The sequence below is a fragment of the Mesoplodon bidens genome (genome assembly GCF_964165515.1).
Source record: "Mesoplodon bidens genome assembly, chromosome: 16".
NCBI classification, from domain to species: Eukaryota; Metazoa; Chordata; class Mammalia; order Artiodactyla; family Ziphiidae; genus Mesoplodon; species Mesoplodon bidens.
The window spans coordinates 69,938,859-69,963,138 of NC_138173.1; the positions used below are offsets into that span (position 1 = coordinate 69,938,859).

Sequence of the window (24,280 nt, forward strand, 5' to 3'; positions counted from 1 at the left end):
TTCTGTGCAGTCACTCAAACAGCCCCATCTGTGAAGTGAAGTGACCTCACCAGCTCAGGGATTCTGGGATCCGGCTGTGTGCTAGGATCACCTGTGGTGCTGAATTAGTCACAGGACTAATTCCCAAATGCCACCCTTGCGACCTGTCAAGTCGGAACCTCTGTAGTTGGTGCCCAGGAACAAGCACTTTCAAAACTCTCTCTGTGATTTTGATATAATCGGTCTAAACACCCTGGTTTGAGAACCACCGAGTTAGTGGGTCTCTCAGGTAACTTTTTACCACAGAGATGCTGCTGATGATAGTGATGACGATTAGTTTTAACTACTCAGGTTGAAAGTGGGACAGGAGAGAACAAAATGTCACATTCATAAGCCAGACATCCATGAGTCATCTACATTGGGGAAATTTTGATGCAAGAAGTTTGAAACTTAGCTGAATTTGGATATAAATTAGGATAAAGAAGGGAATAGGAGCTGCGGGGTGGTATATTTCCTTTTTCTTTCCTTTTTTTTTTTTTCCCCAGGAGAATCTGAACAACTATACTACCTAACAGGGTTATGTATCCAAATAATACATAACGTATTTAATTTCTAGATCTCAATAAATTCAGGCAATGTACTTAACTTATATGAAGCTCAGTTTCCTCATCTGTGAGATGGAGATAATAATGTCAGTAAGAATTAAGGAGATTAATATACTTAAAGCACTTATCATAGTGGTTGGCACATCACAGGCATCCAAAACATTTGAGTTACTTATATTTACCTAACTAAAATCACTATCAAATTCAGTTAGCTTGGGGGTAGGATTCTCTGCTACTGAATAAATTCATAACATTAGGGTAGCTTTTTAAAAATTCAGATTTAGAAGATACATTCAAGACAAAATAGTCCAATGCCTTCCAATTACCAAATCTGGTAATGGATTTCTCTCTATGCGTCCCGGGGATGTGGGCACACAGCCTTGGCTTGGTTACATCCAGAGACAAGGAGCTCATTTCCTAACAGGGAAGCTTGTGCCATGGGTGTACAGCGCTTGGCTTTTAATAGTTCCTTACTTTGAATCTAAATACTGCTTCCTGAGCTCCTTCAAGATTGATCTCCTGTTTGTGTGTGTGTGTGTGTGTCTGTGTGTGTGTGTACGAGAATGAGAGACAGAGAGAGAGCTGTTTATTTCCTTGAAGCCTCAAAAAGATGGAAAATGGAGACAGAGGATTCTGGCAGTAAGACCCCTGGTGGTATCAGAGGTGTCATTGCTGCTGTCCCCATGAAGAAGTGCTCTCATGGAGGAGGAGGTGGTGTCCCTCCTCTCAGGAATTTGCCAGTAAGACAACTGCAGGACGACTGGGGAACGATAGCCCAAGTTAAAACCAGGCTCCTGAGTTCCGGTGTCCACTCCCGAGGAGTTGTTCCCTGCCCACAGCCTACAAGCCTCTCGGGGCACAGACGCGTGTCTCTAAAGGGGCTCTGCTTGGTCCCCATCACACTGACCTCTCTCCCTTCTCATGACTCTGTAGGTCCCATCATCTGTGGGTTGCTGAGCTCTCCCGATGTCCTGCTTTGCCATGTCAGAGACTGGAGGGACCCTTCGGAAGCCCAGGCTAAAGCTGCGTGTCCTGGGGTGACGTATGAGCAAGACAGCCGCCAGGCGACGCTGCGTCTGGGAGGCCAGGAGTTCAAGAGTAAGCCTCTGCCTTCTGCCCGTGTGCGTTCCTTCACAATGAACTGTCCTCACCAGCAAGGTCTGCTCCTTTGCTGTGAGCCCTCTCCATACCCTGAGGTGTTTATCCTTCTGAAAAGAAACTGTACCCAAAAGGGGCAGAAAAAACAACCAGAGCATCTCAGCAGCGCTCCACGGGAAGCATGACGTAGCTCTGGGGCCGCAGGTTGGCTGGGGGCGAGGCTGGCTCAGCAGGGCAGCTGCACTGACCTTGGCCGGGTTCTTTCACGTGTCTTGGGGGTCACTTGGTGGTTGAGCGCTCTTGTCTGGACTTGGCCAGGGTGGCCTGGCCCTACTTCACGTGCCTCTTCTTCTGGGTGAGCATGCTCTCCTGTGGGCAGAGTCAGGAAAGAAGGAGGGAAACAAGCCAGGCCGTTGAAGGTTGCGGCTTGGACCTGTCCCCGTCACCACTGCCTTACTGCACTGCCCGGCCCGACTGGAGTCAGGGGCGGGGACACATATTCCATCCTTTAGTGGCGGGAACTGCAAAGTCCAGTGTAAAATGCGTGGCTACAAGGCGGGGGGAGGAACTGGGGTCAAAGACGCGGTCTGTCCCCAGGGCTATCTCCCTTGGCGTATTTCCCCTCTGTCAGTCAAGGACTTCCAGGAGGTGACCACCGCACTGCCCGTCCTAGATACAGGGCCCAAGGAACTGTCGGCCCCCCGACAGGGGCTCCACTGACAGAAATAACCATTGAGCTTGCTCCTTGCCCTTTTTTCTTTCAGAAGCTCTTCCAACATTTTCCATAAGCGTATTAGCACTGGATCTAGAGATCACCCCTGAGATCATCCGCCCCCCTCCTCATTTTACAGGGAGGGGCCTTAGCACCCGAGGCCCCCGGCGGCCAGTCAGCTCTCTCTCTGCCTCCCCCAGCCCCGGCCTCTGCTGCCTCTCAGCAGACCTCCACCAGGGAGGAGTGGAGACTGCTCTGTCCTGAGCCAGGGACCACCACACCAGGACTACTCAGTGTGGTCGGGACCGGCAGGCTTAGCATCACCAGATGATCATGAGAAATACAGATTCTCAGGCCTCTCCCCAGACCCCAGGGAGGCCCCAGGAATCTGTTCTAACAGGCTGTCTGGATAATGCCATGCCCGCTAAGTTTGAGAAGCACTGAGTAGGTGACCTGGAAGTTTCCTTCCGACCTGGAGAGTCTGAGTTTTCAGCGTGAACGGGGCCCAGCTGCTCACTTACCTCTTCCGGACCCGGTGTGGGGTTGGGGGCAGCCTGGCTCCATCTTGTCTCCTCTCTGCTCTATTTATCTGCCAGCCTGTGAACTCAGAACTTGACCCCATGGTTCCAGTCCACCCTCTGAGTTGAGAGGGGTGAAAGCACGAGCTGGTGTCAGCCAGACATAGGAGAGGAGGGGACTGGGCAGAGGTCAAAGGAGCCGTGAGATGCCCTGGAAGGTGGTCCTCTAAGGGCTGGCAGAGACCATGTCCTTTCTCCTGGAGAAGTTTCCACGCTTCTCAGTGTACTGCAGCCCTTGGGGTTCTAATGGCAGAGAGCTCAATGTCACCTCCTCCAAAAGCCCTCCCTGACTACCCCTGCAGGGCTTATTGCTTCCTCCTCTGCAGAGCTTTATGCATGCTCCATGCAGCTCTGTTAGACAGTGCAGTGGGCAGTGCATCTAAACTGATCCTTTGCCTGGCTGCTTCTCTCCCTGGCCCAGCTGAGAGTTTGCCCCCTGGTGTTGAATCCCACCTTTGGATACCAGCTGTGTGACCTTGAGCAAGCCAGCAAATATCTGCAGGCCTAATTGCTAATGGAGTAGTGACAGTTTCCCTCTCACTGGGTTGTGAAGATGAAAGGAGAGGGTAAACAATAGCAATGGTGATAGAAACGTCTTCCATGGTGCTCCCTAGGAGCCAGGTCCTGCTCCAAGGACCTGACCTGTTCTAACTCGTGAATCCTCAACACACTGCTTTAAGGGAGGTACTACTGGGACCCCCCTGGCGGTCCAGTGGTGACGACTCCGCGCTTCTACTGCAGGAGGCACGGGTTCCATCCCTGGTCGGGAAACTACAATCCCGCACGCCACGTGATGCAACCAAAAAGGAAATAAAGTTTAATTTTTTAAAAAAAGGGAGGCACTATTATCATTATCCCCATTTTACAGCTGAAGACACTGAGGCACACAGAAGTGGAGTTTTTCCAAGGTCTCAGAGTTTGCACGTAGAAGGGCTGGGACCTGAAACCAGGCATTCTGCCTCCAAAGTGACGTTCTTAACTGCTTCCCTATATTGGCACTTACAGATGATACACGTGTAGAACTTAGTATGGTATCTGACACATAGTATTAATATTAGATGATTTTGTTATCATTTAAAAATCTGTCATTTTTTGTTATATTTAAGAACTCACCTACTATATAATATATAATAAGAACTGTGTCTTATTAATTTCTGGATTCACACCATGGAGCATAAAACCTGGCATAGAGAATATACATAGTATCTGTGGAATGCCTATTTACCAAAGCCTGGAAAAAATATTGCAGAATTTGTGGAATTCCATGAGGTTTAGTTTCTTTTGGGATAAGTAAAATCAAATAGCTTATTTCTATGATGGATAGTAAACACATGGTATCCATTACTCTGAGAGGTAGCCCAGTGTGGAAACGAGCATTTGAAGAAAGACATATGATCCATTCATGGGCAATAAATCCAGAGTGAAATGCTTAACACAGAGTGTGTGCTTGGTACGTGCCCAAGAAGTGAAGACTATGCCCTTGTCTGGCCTCCCTGAGGAGGAGTGATTACCGAAGACTTTTGAAGTTCTTTATATTTTTTGGTGCCCTCTGTGTATATATATATTTTGGGGTGCTGGGAAAGCTTTAAGAAGGGAACCCTTGGATGGGGATTTCAGGCAGCCTGAGGCTATTCATGATGTTCCAAATTGAAGGTTGACTTACACACAGACTGATCTGGAGGCCACCTCCAACTGGGAACAATAGGGCCAAATCCTTCCTTCCCACAGTGAGATGTCAGCCTTAAGTACAATTAGTCCTTGAGAAAATAAACATAGGGATTTAAATTCTTACTAGAGTGTGAAGAGCTGATAAGTACCTTTTCCTAATGGCAGATATTGATGGAGGGATACTGATGGAGGGAAAGAGGAGTAAGGATTCCAGGTATCTGAACAACTGAAGGAGACATTGTGGAATGGATTGGTAACACGTGGGAAGGGGATAGGGATGATAAAGAGGATTTCTATCACTCCCACGGTTGGTTGAGGGCCAGCCTCTTCCTTCCATTTTGCAAATGGTTAGATGGTCTTTAAAATACAGACTCTGGAATCAGACCCCAGGATTCAAATCCCAGTGTGAATGCTTACTCGTTATATGACCTCTCTGTGTCTTGGTCTTTCCAATTATAAAATGAGGATAATGGTGACTTCTGACGCCTGGGGAGGTTGGGAGGATTATAGGAGGAAAGCATGTGAAGCACTTGGAGTAGTGCTTTGAGCGAGGCGGGCACTCAGTAGATACTGGAGACCCTGGAGCAATGGTTGGCATTTAAAATACTGCAGCTGAATCTTGCTTCCCCACCCGTCCCCCAGTTCTGTGACTTTGTTCAAAGCACCTAACCACCCTGAGCGTCAGGGTCTTCATCTGTAAAATGGGGGCACACTTTTAAAATATATTACATAAGGCAATGCTAACGTGCTCTACAGGCTGCAGTTTAAGGTATCGTTTTCCAGACCCCAAGTCCCTGGTCCCCCAGTTGCACATCCAGCAGAGGCACTCTGTAGGATGTCGGGTCTGGACATCTGCTCTCACTGTTCATCTCACCAGTATGGCAAGGGTCTGCTTCAGCAGGTGGTTCATGGAGAATGAGTATTTTCTTATAAAATGTAAGTGAATTGATTGCCAGTTGTAGGAAATCAAAACCCAACGGAACACAATAAATTCAAATAGCAAGCACGTCAGTATCCGTGTTGCATTTTACAAAGCATTTTCACATCCATCAACTCAACTGATCCTTTTGACAATCTGGTGAGGCAGAGGCGATCTGAGGCAGAAGTGTGAGGTTATGTCACACTTTTGCTCATGGGAGTGAATTTCATAGCTGTGACGTGTCACACTTCAAGAAACTATCTTTGCATTAAGTGCCATGGCTGGGGCTTCAACTCAAGCTTTGGAGACTGGAGCTGTCAGGGGCATCTCTCACTATCTGCTGCAATGGCCCTGCATCTAATTTACTGGAAGCATTAAAGTGCTTCAGAGGTATCCTTGTATCATACCAGCAAATTAAGGAGTCTGGTAATTGAGAATTTTGCTCCCTGGACATCTCTCTGGGGCTGCTGTACTCCAGATATTGGGGAATGAATGTCATCTACCAGCATATTCTATTTCAAGATTTTAAAGGGCTGTGGGGAGAAGGGAACAAAAGGTGCAGGAAAGGCAGCGGGTCAAGTGTGCACTGCAGAGATGAGCTGGGAGGGGCACGACAGCCATGGGGAGGGGAGTTTCTGAGCTAGCCCAGCTATCACTCGTCCTGAGAAGCAGCTGGGTGTGAGGCCAGGTAGTAGACTACAGAGACAGGTGGAGTGGTTTCTGCTCTCAAGGAGCTCACAGGCTAGTTGGGGTGACAGATATGGACATTATTAAAGTATAGTGGGCCTCCTATTTGCTCATCTTATGGACTGATGAAGGATTGTGGGACAAAGAACCCCCTTTAGCACTTCTCTCCTCATTTCTTAAGCCAACCAACCCTTTCCTGCTCCATGGGAGTAGGATAGACTTATAATATTACCCAGAACAAACAAATACACCCCAAAACAAGCTACCCCACAAATCACCCGGAAGCAGTCTTATCAGCACGTTTCACTGGCTGTGAGGTTTCTCTTTCCTGTCACCGATTTCTGTTTAAACTGGTGCCAGGTTGATGTGTGTCTCAATAGAAGGGTCCACTCAGGGTCTGCATCTCCCAAATTCCCAGTGGACATGTCGGGTGTTTTCAGCTGTTTGGTGTTGGCTGGATCATCTTCTTATTTCTAAGAAAAAGGCTTGGGAAGCTCTGGGGCTGCACGTGCCTCATTTCTGACAACACCTTGTAGTGCAGAGGAATTTAAAAATAGGCAGACTGAACGTCCCCTAGTGCCCACAGGGATTTAAAATTGGATAGGAAAGACAGGCCTTGGAAGAAATAGTCCTGGGTTTTTTCTACATCCCAAAGGCTTCATGTTGTTGATTAATGGTGAGGCTCAGCCCGATGGCTGGCGTTCTCTTTGTGGGAGTCTGTTTTGTATCAATGATTGTCACTACCTTGGGGTGCTGGGAGCTGAGTGGAGGAACTTACATGCATCTATAATGTTCATGGTAACCATGTGCATCTGGAATAGATGTATGATGGACACCTACACACAGGATGGCTCTCTTAGTTCTTTACAGTAGCTGTCATTAGCAGTAAGCAGAGCCTGAGACAAGGATTCAGGAGTGTAGTTTATGTAGGAAGGGCAAGGAATGTAAGTAGAGACGTGGTGGAAGTGGTGATACAGAGAAGAGAAAATGACCCGTAAAAGATGGACTCTGAAACCTAGGTTTTCCAGTTTAGGATCATGCCCACTCCCACGTCGTAGATTCAAACTACCCATACCAGGCGCCCCTCCCCCCCCCCAGATGTAGCATGTGATCTCTGCAGAAGTGTCCGAAAGTCAATTAAGACCACACAACACCCATCAACCCTCGAGAGTCAGGCTCCATGCCAAAGCCCCACAGTTCTAAATGTGTGTGTGTTTCTGCAGCCTTGATTACAGAGAGAGCAGATCACATAAGCCAGAGTCTGCAGGCCTGTTTGTGTAACAGGGGTATTTTAACTCAGTTACTGTGGAAGGCATGGAACGATGTCTGGACAGTCTAAACCATTAGCCAGGAAGAGGAGGGATAAGGTTTCCTTCTGTTCTATGTATCTTCTCACCATCAACAATATTGAACTGGGGAAGTTTTGGGGAATGGAGTGCAGGATCAGAAGTCTGCATTAGGAAAACTAATTTGGTGGCCAGCCTTCTTGTGCTTGGACAGATGAGGCTCTGCATTTGCTTGGTGGGCTCTGAAAATCATTGATTGCTTTGTTTTCCTTATTCATTTGTCTTTGCATTCGTTATGGTGCTGAACGCTGGTTCTGTGGCAGGGATAGTAATAGGTGTGGGTGATATAAAGAGGAATAAGGCCCATTCTCAGCCCCTGGAAGCTCACAGTACATTCAAGGAGCTGGAAAATTATGGTTGAGCATGAGATTGAAGATAGACATTCCCAGCCTCACAAATACCATCCCCATTTGCCAATGGGGCAAGAGTCTCAGAGGACATAAGTGACAAGGAAAATTAACACAGCTGTTGAGTCTTCTATGAGTTTGGTTAACTTTAAACCAATCCACAGTTCCTTAAGTGATTCTCAGTGTCACAGGATCCTGACCCCTCCCCACAATAGTCCCTTTGGTGCTCTAAGAAAGACACGTGGGCTCTGGTTTTAGAGGATGGAGGGAACGAAAAGTGCCCACTGAACTGAGACAGTATCTTGACACTGTAAAATGAGGCAGGCAGCTCGAAATAATCAATGCGTCTATTTATTATAGGGTAACTTACTCACAGGGTGGGATGGGGATTGAGCATCACTGATCTGGAAGCATTAGTAACTGCACTCTGCACTACTGAGGAGCCACCAGGACAATTTTATAATTAACCTAGAGTAAGGGGGTACCTGCTTGAAAACAGGACGTGCATTCCTAAGTGAAGATTTATGAATGGGTAACTAGTCTCATGGGTGCTGGGAATACATCAGCCAAGGTCTTCATCATTGTTTGGAGGCTACCAGAGCATAGAGGCCACCTGGACCTAATGATCATTAAACAATATCTATTAACTACAAAGCTCTTGATGACAGAGAAGTGATTTATGGCACAGTATAGCCCTAGGCAGGGTCAGTGGAAGGACAGAAAGGATTGTAGGGGCCCAAGATGGCATCAGTTATGCTAACATCCGTAATTCTGGCCAGCTCTGGTTTTGTACCAGCAGCTGGAGGAAAGCTTCGAGAAGATTTTGGGATGTGCCTTGTGTGGGAAACAGAGTTTCAGGCCCAGGAGGGGCCAGTGTCGGGGAGGTAATGCAGTTATGATCATGGTGGGTCCCCAGTAGGAGCAAGCACACTCAAGCTCATACAAATCAACATCTTCTTTGCAGGTGTGACACCCCTGAAAGGAAACCAGAGCACCTTTACCAGTTTCCAGCAGGTTTATCTCTGGAAAGGTAAGCTCTGTGGTGGGAGGGGGTGAGCAGGACACTGATCACAGGAGACGGTCTGGACCCACTTCTCACTCACAGGGCACTCTGTTCCCCAGAGAGACAATGTAGAGATTTACTTTCCAAGTGAGTTCTCTGTGTGGATAGAAGGGCCCCAACTCTCATCAGATAAGATACCAAAGTGTAAAACAAAAATGAAAAGTGTGGAAACCTAAGGAAGGATGAAGGAAGTAAGCACTGGTTCCTGTGAGATCAAGTTCATTGACCACAAGCTGCCCTTGTTAGTAGGATGGGAGCCCTGAGGCCACCACAAACTACAGGAAGCATTCCTCCAGGGGGCCTCAGCCGCAGTCCCCTCCTTCCCCAAGGCTCAGTGAGGGACAGGACCCCAGGTGGGTGTGCCATGGGCTCCTGCTTAGAGCTGATGCTACCGTGGGTTCATGGGACAGGTCGGGCTCAGATGAAATGCATATTTGGCATCTCTTTTCTGCTTTGTTTGTTCTCCTTTGAATTTAATGAACATTGACCTAGTGCCTTCTCAGAGCCAGGGACTGTGAAAGGCATGTGGGATGAGTCTAACATGGTGAGAGAGATGAGTAAGGCACAGCCTTGACCTGGAAAGGGCCCCAGCCTCAGGAGGGAGCAGACAGGCAGGGGATCATTACATGTCATGGTCCTAGGTGCTGGGTGAGAGGCATGAGGAAGATCTCGGCCACTGTACCACTTCCCTCCTCCAATATCAAGGACAATAATAGTTATCTTATGGAGACGTTGGCGGACGTTCCACAAAAGGCCAAAGAATGCAGACCTATGCCACTGGATTTGTTCCAGATTGTATTGGGCACCTGGCTGTGGACCATGAGGATTTCCTACATTGTCATTACCATTTTGTTGACCAGAGGAATATCTCCCCTTTTCTTCCCAATATTAGAACAGCAATCCTTTTTTTTTTCTCCTAGATTCTGACATGGGGTCTCGGTCTGAGTCTATGGGGTGCAGGAGAGCTGTGGAACCAAGGGCAGCATCTCCAGCAGAAACAGGTACCCACCCCAAACCTCTCAGTATACTTGGTGTCTGCCTGTGGAGACAGATGGTGATGCCAAGGGGCTGGTCGATGAGTGGGCCCATGAACACCGCTCCATTCTGCAGCCATGGACCCCCTCTATCCATTTCGTAAATACGGACCACTCCTCGGAGGGGCAATTGGCACAAAAAGTAAGGTGAAATGACTGCAAAGGCACCACTGCTGCTGAGAAAGAAAACAACCATAATAACAAATCCAGCAAAAAACCATTAAAGAGCAAGGTTCATCTGAAGGTGATCAATGCCTTCAATTATGTACACGCTGAAGAATGTAAGCAAAATGTTCATGTTCTGGAATTGTTTAATGAATGAGATGTCTATGAGGGTCTTTTGAGAGAGAGTCATTTTATGCAGTGGAAGATGTAAATCCACAGCTTCCTAGGGACAGAGTGTGTGTGGTGTCTGAGGCTTCTCCATTGCCCGAGGCTACAGTTGTTCCTTAGGTGGAGCTGAAAGTCGGGGCGGGGGGCAGAGGGAGAGGGAAAGAGAGCCAGATAGAGAGAAAGAGAGGGGAGGGGAGGAGGGGGTGGGGAGAGGGGAGGCAGGTCAGCCTGCAGCACGGTGGTGGGGGACAGCACACGGATGGGAGAAACACATTGCAGAGCAGAGACACTAGGGCTGGAGTGGCTTTTGGCAACTCATTATGAACTGCACGGCCATGGGTACTTTGCTCACCTCCTATGAGCCCCGATTCCTGCTGTGTAGAACGTACCTTGCTTTCCACTTATCCTCTTATAGAGAACATACCAGGGAAGACACCTGGCACATTGCCTGGTACATAATATCTCCAGATGCCCACACAATGGTAGTTTCTTCCCTTTCCCATGGCTTTGGTGCAGATAAAAATGAGATCATGTACATAAATCATTACAACTGGGGCTCATCCCATACTAGCTGTTCAGCAGTTACAAGGTTTCTCTGCGTCCACAGAGCTGTGGGCTCGAGGGCTGTGTCCTGATTCAGAGTGTGGCCCTTAGGTCAGGAGAGCAGGGTTCGAATCCCAGCCCTGTCTCCATCTGCCTGTGCAACCCCAAGTCATCTTCTCTGAGCCTCGATTTCTCCTTCTTTAAATGAGAGTAATAGCAGTCCCCATGAGACGGGATTAGAGGATGTAATTCTATAAGTTGCCGTGACACAGAGCAGGTGCTCAAAAACCGGTAGCTGTTATTACATGGTAGTTGGGATTATGATCCTAGCACCGAGCCTGGCTCATAGCAAGCCTTCCCGAAGGTTCTGTCCCCAGTCCATCTCTCCTCCTGTATTGCCTGTCGGACAGCAGATCCCAGCTGGGGGTCGTGCTAGGGTCACGGTGCACGTTCCCGTCCAAATGCCTTAGCAGCTATTCCCTTCTGCACCGTCAGAGGTTTGTAGTGGCAGCTTCAGTCTTGCCAGCGAGCTGGGGGGAGTGGGGGAGTGGGCACCCACACAGGAGCCTTCCCCTTCTTGTTCTCAGGTGCAGGCATTTAGCTGGGTCCCTCCTGCACAGAGACCTGGCCCCTCTCCTGTCCAATCTTTGCCTGCACTGGCTAATCGGCATATTGGTTGTGTCCTGGGAGCCTCCCAAGCCCATGACTGCTGTTCAGGTTTCTCTGCTGCCACGGGGGCAGGGGGAGTGAGCTCACCAGGCAGGGGAGCCGCAGTGAGCCCGCTCCCCCTTGAGACTCCTGGGTGCCAGGCCCTGCCTCTGGCGCTTTAAATCCATCACCACACAAACGTTATGACAGCCCTGCTCATCGCTGTCATTCTTCCCATTTTACCAATGAGCAACGCGGGGCTCAGAGCGCCTGGTAGACCTCGCTTCAGCCGGTCCAGCACTAAGAAAGCAGCCACGCTGGGATTCAGACCCTGGTCAGCTGACTCCAAGGCCCAGGTTCTTCTAGAACACAAGCTGCTCCCAGGTGCAGACAGCATGGACTTGAGAGCTGAGTCTTGGTGGCCCCTGGCGGACAGGGCAGACGGGTTCTGTTTGATTTGCAGAGTAGACTTCTGATTTTATTTAACGGAACCAATATTTTTAAATTGGAAGATTTTATATAAAAATTCAGATTTCCAGCTTCTGTAGAGAAAAACAGAGGAAAAGCTCTAGCAACGTGGGCTTCAAATTTCTGCCTGGCAACCACCCTCGAGCTGAGCTGAGCTGCCCCCTCCATGGGGTGCGGCTCTCCTGTTTGCCCCTACCCCCCAGCACCCTACACTCCTGCAGGCCAGCCTGCCCTGGGGACATTTACGTTGGAGATCCCCAACCCTAGCAGCGCCTCTTGAGCGGTAGCCAGACTGCTCACGGCCAAGTAAATGTGAATGTTTTCCTGGTACTTGAGAACATTCTGTAAAATCTGTCATTATCCAATGTGCCGGGCGCATCTACAAAGCCATCACATGATTCCCACAGGAAAGCCTCCCTCTCCTACCCCCACTGGAAGACCTTGGAGGGCTTCAGGGTGAATAGACAAAGCCCAGCTTGGGTTTCCCCTTCCCAGCTGATTACATTCCTGGACTGGAGGAGATAACGCCCCTGCAGGAGAAACCCCGTTGATGGGCTCCCCTGCAGTGGGGCTCACTTCCCTGGCCGGTGCTCCTCCGTGCTCCCCAGAAGGGCCTTTCCCAGTCACAGCACAGCGAGGAACGTTCCCCTTTCTGCTTCCGGTTACTGCAGTTACTCCGAGTGTCTCAGACACACACAGAAAAGCAGAGAACAACCTCCCAGCTGGCAGCCCCCTATTGGCCTCCTGGCCTTCAAGAGGATTGCAAAGTTTTGAGAGAACTAGTCGAAAATGGATTCTTCCTAATGCAGCATCAGGGATAAACTGAGAGGCTACAGTATCCATTCTTTCACCCAGCAGACATTTTTTGTGCACATACTTGGTACCCTCAGAAGTTCCCAGGCTGGTGAGAATTCCCATGTGCCAGCCACGGCGGGCCAGGGTCATGAGGGCTGCGATGGAGTGTCAGTGCAGAGGGATTGCAGGGAGGGAGGATGCTTGGCAGCCTCCAGCAGGTAACGGGCTTCTCAGAGGAGCCTGAAAGATCTGCCAGGCATTTCCAGAGAACACCTGGGCGAAGGAGTTCCAGGCAAGGCGGACAGCCTGTGCAGAGGCTCTGAGGACAAAGTGTGACTCCAGGATCTACAAGTGAGCCTCTAGGCTGGCTACATTGTTTTTCCTTTCTTCCTCTGCTGTCTTAAGGGGCGGTGTGTGCGCTCCTACCTATTCCAGGCATGGTTCAGCAGGGAGACGGGCATGCAAACCAGCCATGATACAGTAACACGGGAAGCAATAACCCAGAGGGCGGTGGCTGCACAGAGGAGGGGCTGGCGACACGGTCCCTGGGGTCTCTGTTTGCACTAAACTTCTGGCCCTGCCAGACCTCATACAATTTTATCCCCTTTGGTGATAGTTGTTGGTGAGGAAACCCAGCCTTTGGGAGCCTGCTTTAAGTGGCCTGAAGAGTGGGCTTCTGAGAAGATGCTGCAGTCCAAGGCAACGTGGGGTATGCATGGGCTGTAGAGCCCCTCCTTCCAGAGCCCCAAGCTAAGGGATGCTGTAAACCTGCCCCAGCTCATTCCATGATCCGCTTTATGCCCCCAGTGAAAGCCCCTCTGGGAAGTCAGAGCCCTCATGAGGTGCAGAAATGTGCCCATACTCCTAGACTGGGATGCTGGGTCCCTCAACGCTGGAGACCCTCTCTATAGAGCCACTGAACATCAGAGCAGGAGGGAGCAATGTTGGTCCTTGAAGCACAGGAGGACCAGGCAGGTGACGAGGAAGGGGGTAAAGGGCAAGTGAGCATGGACAGTAGTCCTGGGGCAGCAAGCAGTGAGGTGATGAGCTGGAATTCCCAGTGTTCCGGGAGCAGAATAGCGATTAACTACACGATTAATGTAGTGTAATGTACCTGTTTCTTGAGTGTGAGTTGAAGCAATCAGAGATGAGGCTCCAAATGCAGATAGAGCCCGGATCAAGAAGAAAGCTCGGACTTCCATCCCGTGGGCAGTGGTGTACCCAAGAAGAGCCTTCAGCCAGAATCATGGTGTATGAAGACACAAAGAAAGATGGGGGTGGGGTGAGGTGGGGGATGTGAAAGCTGGAACTTTCAAGTCCGGGGCTGAGTGGAGCTGAGAGCTGTCTTCACAGATGAAGGCTGCCATTGGGAGGAAGTTAGAACTTCCATGTGTCTTCGGAAGACAAAAGGAGCATCAGTGGTTCACATTTACAAAGAGGCGGATTTGATTCCTCAACTTCCTAATGATGGGGTGGGCGGCTGCAGTGGGCACAGACATGTCACACAGGGCTGCAGGGACCTCGGCCAGAAATATCGTGGGGAAGAGTTCTGCCTTAGGTGAAAAGTTAAACCAGATGGCTCCCAAGTTTCTCCCCAACCAAGATTCTAAGGTTTTGCAACTCCATAATTTTTAGGACTCTCTGGGACCTTCTGAATCTTTCCTGCCTGACCAGACTCCCAACCCTATTGACTCCAGACATGCTCTGGCCTCACACAGCCTGCAAGTGTGTGTGTGTGTGTGTGTGTGTGTGTGTGTGTGTGAGGCAGGCAGACAGACAGAGAGACAGAGATTTTCACCATGGAGATAAAGGCAAAGGAAGTTGACTTGCCCCGTCTTTTTCAGATTTGACAACAGAGCTTTTCTCCCCTGTGGACCTTAACCAAGTCATTGCCAATGGAAACCAATCCCTGCCCAGCCAGCAGCACTGGCTTTTCAAACACCTATTTTCACTGCAGCAGGCAAATCAGTGGTGTCTTTCCCGTAAGTATCCTTAGACCTCATCCTCCTTCTTCTCCACTCTGTGGTCAGGCATCTCAGGCCTAGTTTAAAAACTCTTGAGACACAGGTATGATCAAATTCAATAGCATAACTCAGGGGTCACTTCAGTGTTAGTGTCATGGGTGATACAGAAGATAGGACATAACCCATATCTTCAAGAAACTAATCATGTAGTTAGTCTCTACTCTGCTTTCAGAACCTATCATCCATCCATCCACCCATCCATCATCCACCCATCCATCCATCCATCCATCCATCTATCCATCTATACATCCATCCATCCATTCATCCATCCATCCTTTACCTAACAGGCACATGCTGTGTTGCGCAGGTGCTATGATCTAGGCCTTGTGTTTCACCTTGGGAATGAGAAAATAAAAATCAGCCATATGCCTCCCCATTAGGGAGCTCACATGTGCCAGTGGCAAAGACTGACACGGGACTGGGAACAGGGGAGATTGTTCACAATGCCACCAAATTTTACATCCTGTGGCCTGTGGTCTGAGGTCCTGACTGCCTCTGAGATGGTCCTGGGAAGATCCAATGGAATTTTACCCTCTCTGCTCCCATATTGCTGAGTTTCCAGCTGACTCCTCACCCTCTTGGACTTTGCCTTTTTTCAGAGCCACCTGGACTCCCTGTTTCGTGCATGACCCTCTCCCCCGCTAGGAGAACCCTAGTGTTTTTCTTGGGCCTTCCAGAGTGGACAGCCTTGACTGACCTGAGCCTCTTCCCTGCCTGGGAAGAGTCCCCACGGGGCATTTCTCCCAGAAGGTCCTGTAGAGGTAACCCTCCACTGCTGGCCTCCCAAGGACTAACACCCAACTGTTCTCTTGCCTGTAGGCTGTGTCCAGGAGCCCTCTTTCTGTCAGCTGGCAGAGGTAACAGACAGTGCACCCTTGTACTTCACCTGCACCCTCTACCCAGAGGCCCAGGTGTGTGATGATGTCATGGAGTCCAGTCCCAAAGGCTGCAGACTGATCCTGCCCCACAGGCCAAGTGCCCTCTTCCGGAAGAAAGGTGAGCGCTTGGTTGGATCAACCCAAACTGTGTTTTTAGTGGGCTGCTGGCTCTGTAGCTTTACAGATATCCAGATCAGTTCTTCTTCTTTGAAAAATAGACTTCCCTGGCGGTCTAGTTGGTAAGACTCTGTGGTTCCACTGCAGGGGGTACGGGTTCGATCCCTGGTCAGGGAGGTAAGATCCTGCAGGCTGTGTGGAGCGGCCAAAAAAAAAAAAAAAGTCTAAAAGTAAAGTTACCCAGGCTTCTTGTAGAGATGCAAAGGCATTTAGAAATGCATCACATTGACTAGAGAGAATAATCTCACTCTGGAATCCCACTGCTCATAGAAATCATGTTTTTTGCACATAGCAGGTGGAATTCCAATTGGCTATTTATTATAGAAAATCCCAACGACCGTGGCTTCAACAAGATAGAAGTTGATTTTACCCCTTTGAGAACATTAATGATAATTTTTGGGTGGAGGGGGGTTCACCTTGCCCAGTCTTCATTTCTTCCATCATGCTGAGATCTTTCATTTACTGTTCTATCTTCTTTGCTGGAGGCCTTTCTCAGGTATCTGGTGACCCTTGATTTTTCCACTTAAATGTAAGACAGGGGCCCAGAAGCTAATTGGGAAGCTCTGAGTGTGTTGTGGGAGCTTGTTGACTTGGGCTTTCTTTGTAGGATAATCTAGTTGGACCACCCTTTGGGGACTCCCTCACGTCCATACGTCTAGGCCCTTCCTCCAGAGGAATCTTGTAATATCTGGCCTGGGGGCGTGAGCCTGGCTGCTTGTGGTTTAGATGCCAAATAAGATTGGAAAATTAGGGGATCTCAATATTCACCATGTAGACTGACTGGAAAAAAATCCCCCGGCTTCGGTGTGGTACCCCCTCCATTACAACTCAACCTGGCACCCCCGAGAGACCCTATCCTTCCATGGTAGGAAGGGGCAGTTGTTGGCTGTGGAATAAAGAGGAGGGCCTCTGGAGACCTAACTGCTTCTGCAGAAGCTTCCCAGCCCATTCTGTTTTAGCTCACTTTCATCCCAGTGCTGCTGATACTGAAACTTTTGGGGATTCCAGAAGGTGTATGGGGTTGCTTCTCAGTTCTTCCCACAGAAAAGTCGAGAATTCAGCTTTCTTAGATTTATTAGGTCAACTTTTACTCCTCTGTGTTTTTTCTAGCTTCCAAAATTTGTTTCTCTCTCCCCTCTCCTATCCTCTTTTGCCTTGGGGGTATATGCCTTTACTATTATTTTAGTGAGATTTGGGGTGGGAGCAGACTCTAAGTACATGGGTTTAATATGCCATCTTAATTGGAAGCTTTCAGTATGATTTGTATACCTTTGTCCCCCTACAAAAGTATCTTTATGGCTACAGCACATCTCTCCTTAAATAATATAATGTCTTCCTTCCCTCTGTGTAGTTGTACTGCAAGATAAGGTGAAGAATTTTTATACTCGCCTGCCGTTCCAAAAGCTGATGGGGATTTCCATTAGAAACAAAGTGCCCATGTTTAACAAATCCATTTCCAATGGGTAAGCTGTTTCCATTCACTCCCGCCCCACTGCAATACTTATTATTAAGACCCTTCTGTTTTCATAAAGATGGTGATATAATATCAGTTAAAGGCACAAGCATAAAAGACTGTAAAACCCAAAGCAAAGGGTAAAAAAGTAATAAGGAGGTAACTACCTAAAAACCATGGCTAAGGTCAGTTACTAATAGCACAACATTTAGCCCCGAATATCTGGTCAGCTGATGCAAAAGGGAAACCCTGACCCAGTTTTATCAATTAATACAAGTTATCAAGCATTGTAATAAAGTTGATCAGCAAAGTCTTCCTGTGCTGCATTCAAAATCCAGAGAGCAAGCAGAACTTTCAATGGGGCCATAGGCATATCAGGACTTTTAATTTATTTAATTTTTTATTTTAAAAATATATTTTATTATTGATTTAATTAGTCAGCTGTAATTTAGTTGTTTTCATTAAAGGTGATGTTTCTCTCCACCAGTCTGTGGGTCTCACCCATCAGAATTACCAGGAGGACTTTTTACAAACTGCATTCCTGGGTCCTACCCTGGACCTACTGAATCAGCATTTACAGGGGGCTCAGGAATCTGAATTTTAACTAAGCTCCCCCTGTTGAAGTTACAATTTGAGAGTCATTGATCTATGAATTGTTGATCTATGAAGTGTTGTTGGTTTATGAAACTATGCCATGCTGCTGGCATTTAAGATCTGCCTTTGAAAATGCAGATTAAAAGATGATACAAGATAGTCTGCCTTGAGTTCTGACTGGGCACCACCCATGCCGACAGGAGGGGGGACAAGAAGGAGGGTGGGAAACGGGGATCGGTCTGACCCTGGTGCTGGGATGGGGGCTGCGGGAGCAGAGGTGGTGTGTCTGGACTCAGGAAAGGGTCGTCATAGAGAGCAGGCCCCCAGAAGTCAGTGGTAGCGATTCAGCCCGCCCCATAGGTCCTGCCCGGCACAAACCTTCAGGCCTGCTCTTTTCCCCTTCCGCCAGCTTCTTCGAATGTGAACGACTGTGTGACGTGGACCCGTGCTGCACCGGCTTTGGCTTTCTGAACGTTTCCCAGTTAAAAGGTAATAATGGTAACTCCCTCTGGTCTGCATACAGCACTTTACAGTCTAGAAAACCCGTTCACATCTACAGTCTGATCTAATCCTCAGCACCTCCTTGTGTGGGTGGGGAGGAGTACCCTTCATTCACAGATGGGAAGTGGGGGCTTGGAGAGGGGAGGTGGCTAGTAAACATAGTAACTGGGACATGGCTCCTGGCCCAGTGCCCGGTCAGCATTACACGACTCTTTCCCTGACCCAAGGAGCCTTCCTGCCATGGCTCACTTAGCTGTCTTCTGCTCAGCTTTCAAGACGTGGGTCAGGCAGCTTGGTAGGGTGAAGTTTGGATCCATCCATATGATCTGCATTTAAATCTTGATTCTGGACAAGCCACTTAATCTCTCTGAGCCTTGGTTTCCTTATCTGTAAATAGGGATAGAAATGTTACCCTCCTCCTAGGGCTGAGTGAGGACCAAGGAGTATGATGCAAACACAGCCCCAGCATAGCCCTAGGCACACGATGGGTCTGTGCTGTCTCCATCGATGTCCTCTTAGATCAGAAGCTCATTAAGGTAGCGGGTTTTTCATCAGTGACTAAGATCGTCACTGGGATAGCGTGCTGCACCTCCAATGTCTGCTGAAGAATGAGTTTGCAGAATTTCTCTCATTCCGTTAGAATCTTCTGTCATGATCATTTCCCTGCTCCTGGTTATGTTTTGCTCCAGGAGGGGAGGTGACATGCCTAACCCTGAACAGCTTGGGAATTCAGATGTGCAGTGAGGAAAATGGAGGAGCCTGGCGCATTCTGGACTGTGGCTCTCCTGACACTGAGGTCCGCACTTATCCCTTCGGATGGTACCAGAAGCCTGGTAAGTGATATTCTCCGAACAGCTACATGGACATCTTTAGTTGACTGCTTCTCAACTGTATATTAGGATGATGTCCTTGGCTCCGGGAGGAGATTAGTCAGGATTCACTGGGTACAAGCAACAGAGACAGATTCTATTTAACTTAAGCAGAAAAGGAATGTATTGGAAGTCTGCTTGTAGACTCAAAGGAAAGATGTCCAACTAGGTCTCAGCTCCATGGCTGTATTCAGCAGGAGTGAATGGACAACGTCTTCAGTGTGACACTGTCTTCATCAGTCTGCTCCAGATGGTTTTGGTGGTTGTATTCAAGCTTTAAATTTAAGGGAGAGAGTCTGGTCCTGGCCTGGTCCTTGCCCTAGAAATGAGAGTAATGGGATATCTGACCTGGAGGAAGCTTAGAGGTCTGTAACTTTGATTTCACATTCTGCATATCACCCAACACAATACTTTGCCCAAAGCAGGAAAGGTGAGGAGAACTGACATTCCTCATGTGCCCACTGTGTGTCTACATGTGTGCTGTAGCTTCTACACGGGTTATACAATGTATTACTCAATGCCTCCATAGAGTAGACATTTTTTCCTCCATTTTAAGATGAGGAGAGTATGGTGTAGACAGTGGAAGTTATTTGACCCAAACCACATAGCCATCAAGAAGCATAGTCAGGTCGCAAACCCAGCTCTCAAGACTCCAGACTTCACTCTTCCCCTTTACCTGCTGCCTCCTGGCAGGTCTCCCATATGGCATGGGTGACTGTATGTGAAACTGTCTGGACACATTGCCTGAATGGTTTTCCCCCAGCTCAACTCAACTGACCAAACAAGCAGTTGACAAATAAATTGAAAAAATAAAACTAATAAACGAAACCAGCAGTAGGTTGACCTCTTGTTCCAGAGCTATGTCCAACCCGAGAGGCTTGGGATGGGGCTTTTTGGTGGAATCTGGTCCTTGACGTTTGTTCATGAGCCTACTAATCCCTGAGACATTCTGTGGCTTCAAGGCAGAGTCTTTTGGGGTTGATTGTTACCAGGCTGAAAAAAATCTTCCTTGCTGATGTCTACTTTGAGCATCCTGTGACTTGATCTGAGTTCACTCTATTTATTATTTTTATTTTATTGTAACATCTTGAATTGTTTTAAGAAAAACATCAGGAGTGTATGACGAAACATCCTCAGTGGGTTTCTATTTAGGGGGGAGGGATGTGCCATATAGAGGAAGGGGAGTGAATGCCTGTGTAGGATGGTGGCCCCGCAGGAGATCCAATGTCAGCTCTGGGTATTTAGGGCCTTCAGAACTGAACTCTCAGCCCACAATGCCTCCTTGCCCAGCTGTCCTCCCACACCTCTTCCCAACTCCTCACCCCACCAAAAGCTGGAAAATGTCATTTTTCATCTTTCTATTGCTCAGGGAAGAATTGGATAAAAAGAAGCTAAGAAGTAATTCATTTGTTCAGAAATATGGGAATCAGATCAGAGGGTTACAACATCTTGGCAGGAGTTAGCAAGGAAAAGAACCCAAGGTGCTATTGTCCCCACTTTTTCCATCTGTTCTGTTTCTTTTTATCTGACTGCACAGACCACTGACTTTTTCCAACGTATATTCTGTGGGGTCAGGCTGGGGACTCAGGAGTTCTGACCAGGAACTACAGGGCAGGGAATTACAAATTCATTCAACAGACACTGACCAAATGTCAGCCATGCCTGGGGTCCTCTGGTTTTACAAATCCAGCCTCTAATCCCTGGGCTCTTACTGTGTGCCTGGCTGGATGCCAAGCACTTTATAAGTATTATCTCACCTAATCCTCATAACCACCGTTAGCTGAGGTTCAGGGAGATTAAGTCACTTGCCCAAAGTCACACATAGCAGGTAAATGACAGAATTTGGACCCAGAATTTTTGGACCTAGTCAGAAAGAACTGGGTCCAAATAACCAACCATATAACCATATTATATGGCTATACTCAGCCATATGACATATTCACTATGTTATATGGCTGAGTTGGAATAAGAAATGATTCCTGTCCTCCAGGCACTCACAACTTATGGAGGAGTTACAGACTGTAAATAAATAAGCCATTCTAGCTCTGGATTGCTCATGTTGTAAATCTAGAAGTTTTCAAACTCTATTGAGTGTCCGTACTGGGTCATGCACTGTGCTGGGCACTAGGAAACGTGGGGTTAATAAGATGTAGTCATTTTTTTCTTAGGTGCTCACATCCTAGTGAAGAAGATGCGGGCACATAGGATTAATTGTAGCATCACAGGCTCAGTACTGGAACAGTCATATGCATGAAGTGCTGTGGGAACATGTGAACAAGAAATTAATTCTGCTTCAGAGTGGTGGAAATCCATTACTGAAAGCCTCCTACACCCTCCTTTATGTTTCAGGGACCACCTCCTGCAGGCTCTGGCCCGCTGGCCTGGAGCTGCCCAGGCAGGCAGCTTTTCACCCTGCATGCTGCCTGCTTTCAGTGTTTGGGCGAGTGGGGAGAAAAGTCTAAAAATGCCAAAATGGCATCTGTCTCTCCGGACCCCTGGGTGAAAAACAGCTGGGGATGCACATGGCTTATGGACATTCTGGTGTGAGTGGCTCTGAATTTTCCATTTCAGAAGAATGGGAGGAAGAGGGCCAGCTATCAGGGGTTCTGGTGACCTGGTGTGACCCATGACTGTCCATCAGAGACGAACTAGGTCCTCACTGGTCAGTCTTCTTCCCTTAAGTCGTCTTCACCACCCAAGGCGGGTGGTGGGGTAAGTCTTAAGACTTGATGGATTATCTCCTCCTAAGACCCAGGCAGAGAAAAGGAACCTTACTCAGGGAAACTGGTTCGATAAATTAGACCATTCTCTCCGCTGGGTCACATTGACCTAGTGCAAAACCACCTTCTGATTTGTGATATATTTTGAGCCAAAACACACTCATCTTCTGGATTCTGAACCTTAGATGGTCGTGTATTCTGTTTTCTGTAGTAGACAGAACTACCCTAGTGTGACGTTGGAAAGTCCCAACAGGCCAGCTGACATCGTCGTTACTTTCCCCACATCCTTATCTTTGTATTAGACAATCACACACAATAGTAGGAAGTAGGGCCCCTGCAGGGCCAGAGAAGCCTGCACAGAGAGGGACCTGAGCCTTGAAGGATAACCTCTCCGTCAGCACAGGAGACACAGATTTTTTGAAAAGGAATTCTTGCAAAGAATTTCCGTTAATAGGCTTTGCCCTCCCTTCACATCCATGGTTTGGTCATTTAGTGTACTGGCATCTCCGTTGAGTGATGAGCACAGACCCCCGATTTGACTGCAGGCCAGACCCAAAGAGGGTAACACAGGTCCTGTTTCTGAAGAACGACACTGAGGAAGGGGAAAGGAAGGGCTATTTGTTGAGCTCCTACTATGTGTCAAACACCGTGGAAGCATCAGGGGTAGAAGGTCCTCCCCAAAAGCGTTTAGCCTGGCTGCAGAGGCAGAAGTGAGAGACATGAACATCTCTCAAGCACTTACTAATGTCAGAAACAACTCTCCAGCACTCTCCCTGCATTCACTTACGACGCCTGTGGGGCTGGTACTCTCCTATCCCCTCCCCGGGAGGTAATTATTCCCTCCGTATCAGAGAACTACTCAGCCCTGTGGCTTGTGTTACGGTGCGGGGGACCCACGGGGGCTTCTGAAGCACAAAAGGGGAGCAAGAAATTTTGTTCTATAAGGGATTATGCAAAAGCCACTCTGGGGGAAAATCTGGGCATAGATAAAGGAGAGCTGGGTGAAGGGTGCAGTGGCCGCTGCGTAGGGATAGTGGGTGGGGTGGCCGTGGTCCTGCCCTGGAGCCCCCGGGGCCACAGAGACCTGCACACGGGCAACATAACCCTGGTACCGGGCTGTGTTCTCAGATCAGAAGTGGGAGTTGAGTCTCCTAGGATCCAGGAGAGAGGCACAAACCCAGAGCAGGGAGCGCCCAGAGGGGCCCCCAGAGAGCCTGCAGCCTTGTGCTTTCTGACTGCTGTCCACAGAGAACAGAAATTTGCATGGGTCTGAGCACCAAACTGAGAGGCTCAGGCCAAGCAATTATGGATGCAAATGAGGCTGTTGGCAGCCCCTTTCCGACAGCAGGACCCAACGAGGAAGTATCTTAGCAACCAAGGTGGGAGTACGGGGGAAGAAGGCTGCTCTGCAGTCCAGCTGCCCCAGAGCTCAGGGCTGCCTGGAGGGGGCGGCCTCTGGGGCACTGGTACCTGCTGCTCTCAGAGGAGAACTGGGCTGCCACTCGCTCTGCAGCTGTGCGTGACTTGCAAGTGGGGCAGGGTCTTTGGTTTGTTTACAAAGTCAAATGCGGCATCTAAAAAAAACAACCGAAGCCTCACACTTCCTTTGTTCTTCTGTTAAGCAAATGTACGTGGACCCTGTAGCTATTTTAGATATGGGAAATGGAAAGGAAGTGACCAGCTCTTCTAATTATGCCTCTGTAGCCCACGTAGAAACCACCACACGTAGGAGAATTTACTGTGCAATCCGCTCTTCACATCATCACTCACATCCCCTCAGGAGTGTCTGCCATTTACTTAGCACGGAGTGGGCTCCGGGGCTAGGCTAGTGTTTCGCAGGCAACATCTTATTTGGTCCCCAAAGAACGTGATGAGGTTGAGTCTATCCTTACCCGCATTCTCTGCTGTGCTGGCAAATGTGTTACAACTGGGGAGGGTGGCGGAGGCCCTGATTTGTAGTTTTGTAGCGGTTGCCACTTTCCATGGTGTAACTACTCCAGCCACGGCCCATTTCAAGCCACCAGCTTGATGTCACTGAAAGCAGAGCTGGGAGGAAGCAGAAGGGTTACCATCCACCTGTTTAACAAGCATGAATTAGCTGAGCAACTTGCTCAAGGTTGCACAGTATGATTCTCTGTAGGGGCGTCCCCAGGGATGGAGTCCCTCCCAGGGGCTGAGGCTCAGTGCCCCGGGGCCCAGGGAAGCTGAGAACTTTCAGGGCTCAGCTATTTCTGTACAGTG

General features: G+C 48.7%; 1 protein-coding gene across 1 annotated transcript in view; it reads left to right on the forward strand.

Annotated features, from left to right (window-relative positions):
* Positions 1–24,280, forward strand: part of TG (thyroglobulin) — a gene marked incomplete at its 5' end in the record, with an annotated part of 239,511 nt that overhangs the window by 73,796 nt on the left and 141,435 nt on the right. The window contains 8 exons of the mRNA XM_081258080.1: positions 1,518–1,682; positions 8,904–8,969; positions 9,923–10,003; positions 14,668–14,805; positions 15,667–15,843; positions 17,254–17,365; positions 18,359–18,438; positions 19,140–19,283. Of these exons, the coding sequence (XP_081114206.1) occupies positions 1,518–1,682; positions 8,904–8,969; positions 9,923–10,003; positions 14,668–14,805; positions 15,667–15,843; positions 17,254–17,365; positions 18,359–18,438; positions 19,140–19,283 (963 nt within the window). The remainder of the gene's footprint in view (positions 1–1,517; positions 1,683–8,903; positions 8,970–9,922; positions 10,004–14,667; positions 14,806–15,666; positions 15,844–17,253; positions 17,366–18,358; positions 18,439–19,139; positions 19,284–24,280) is intronic.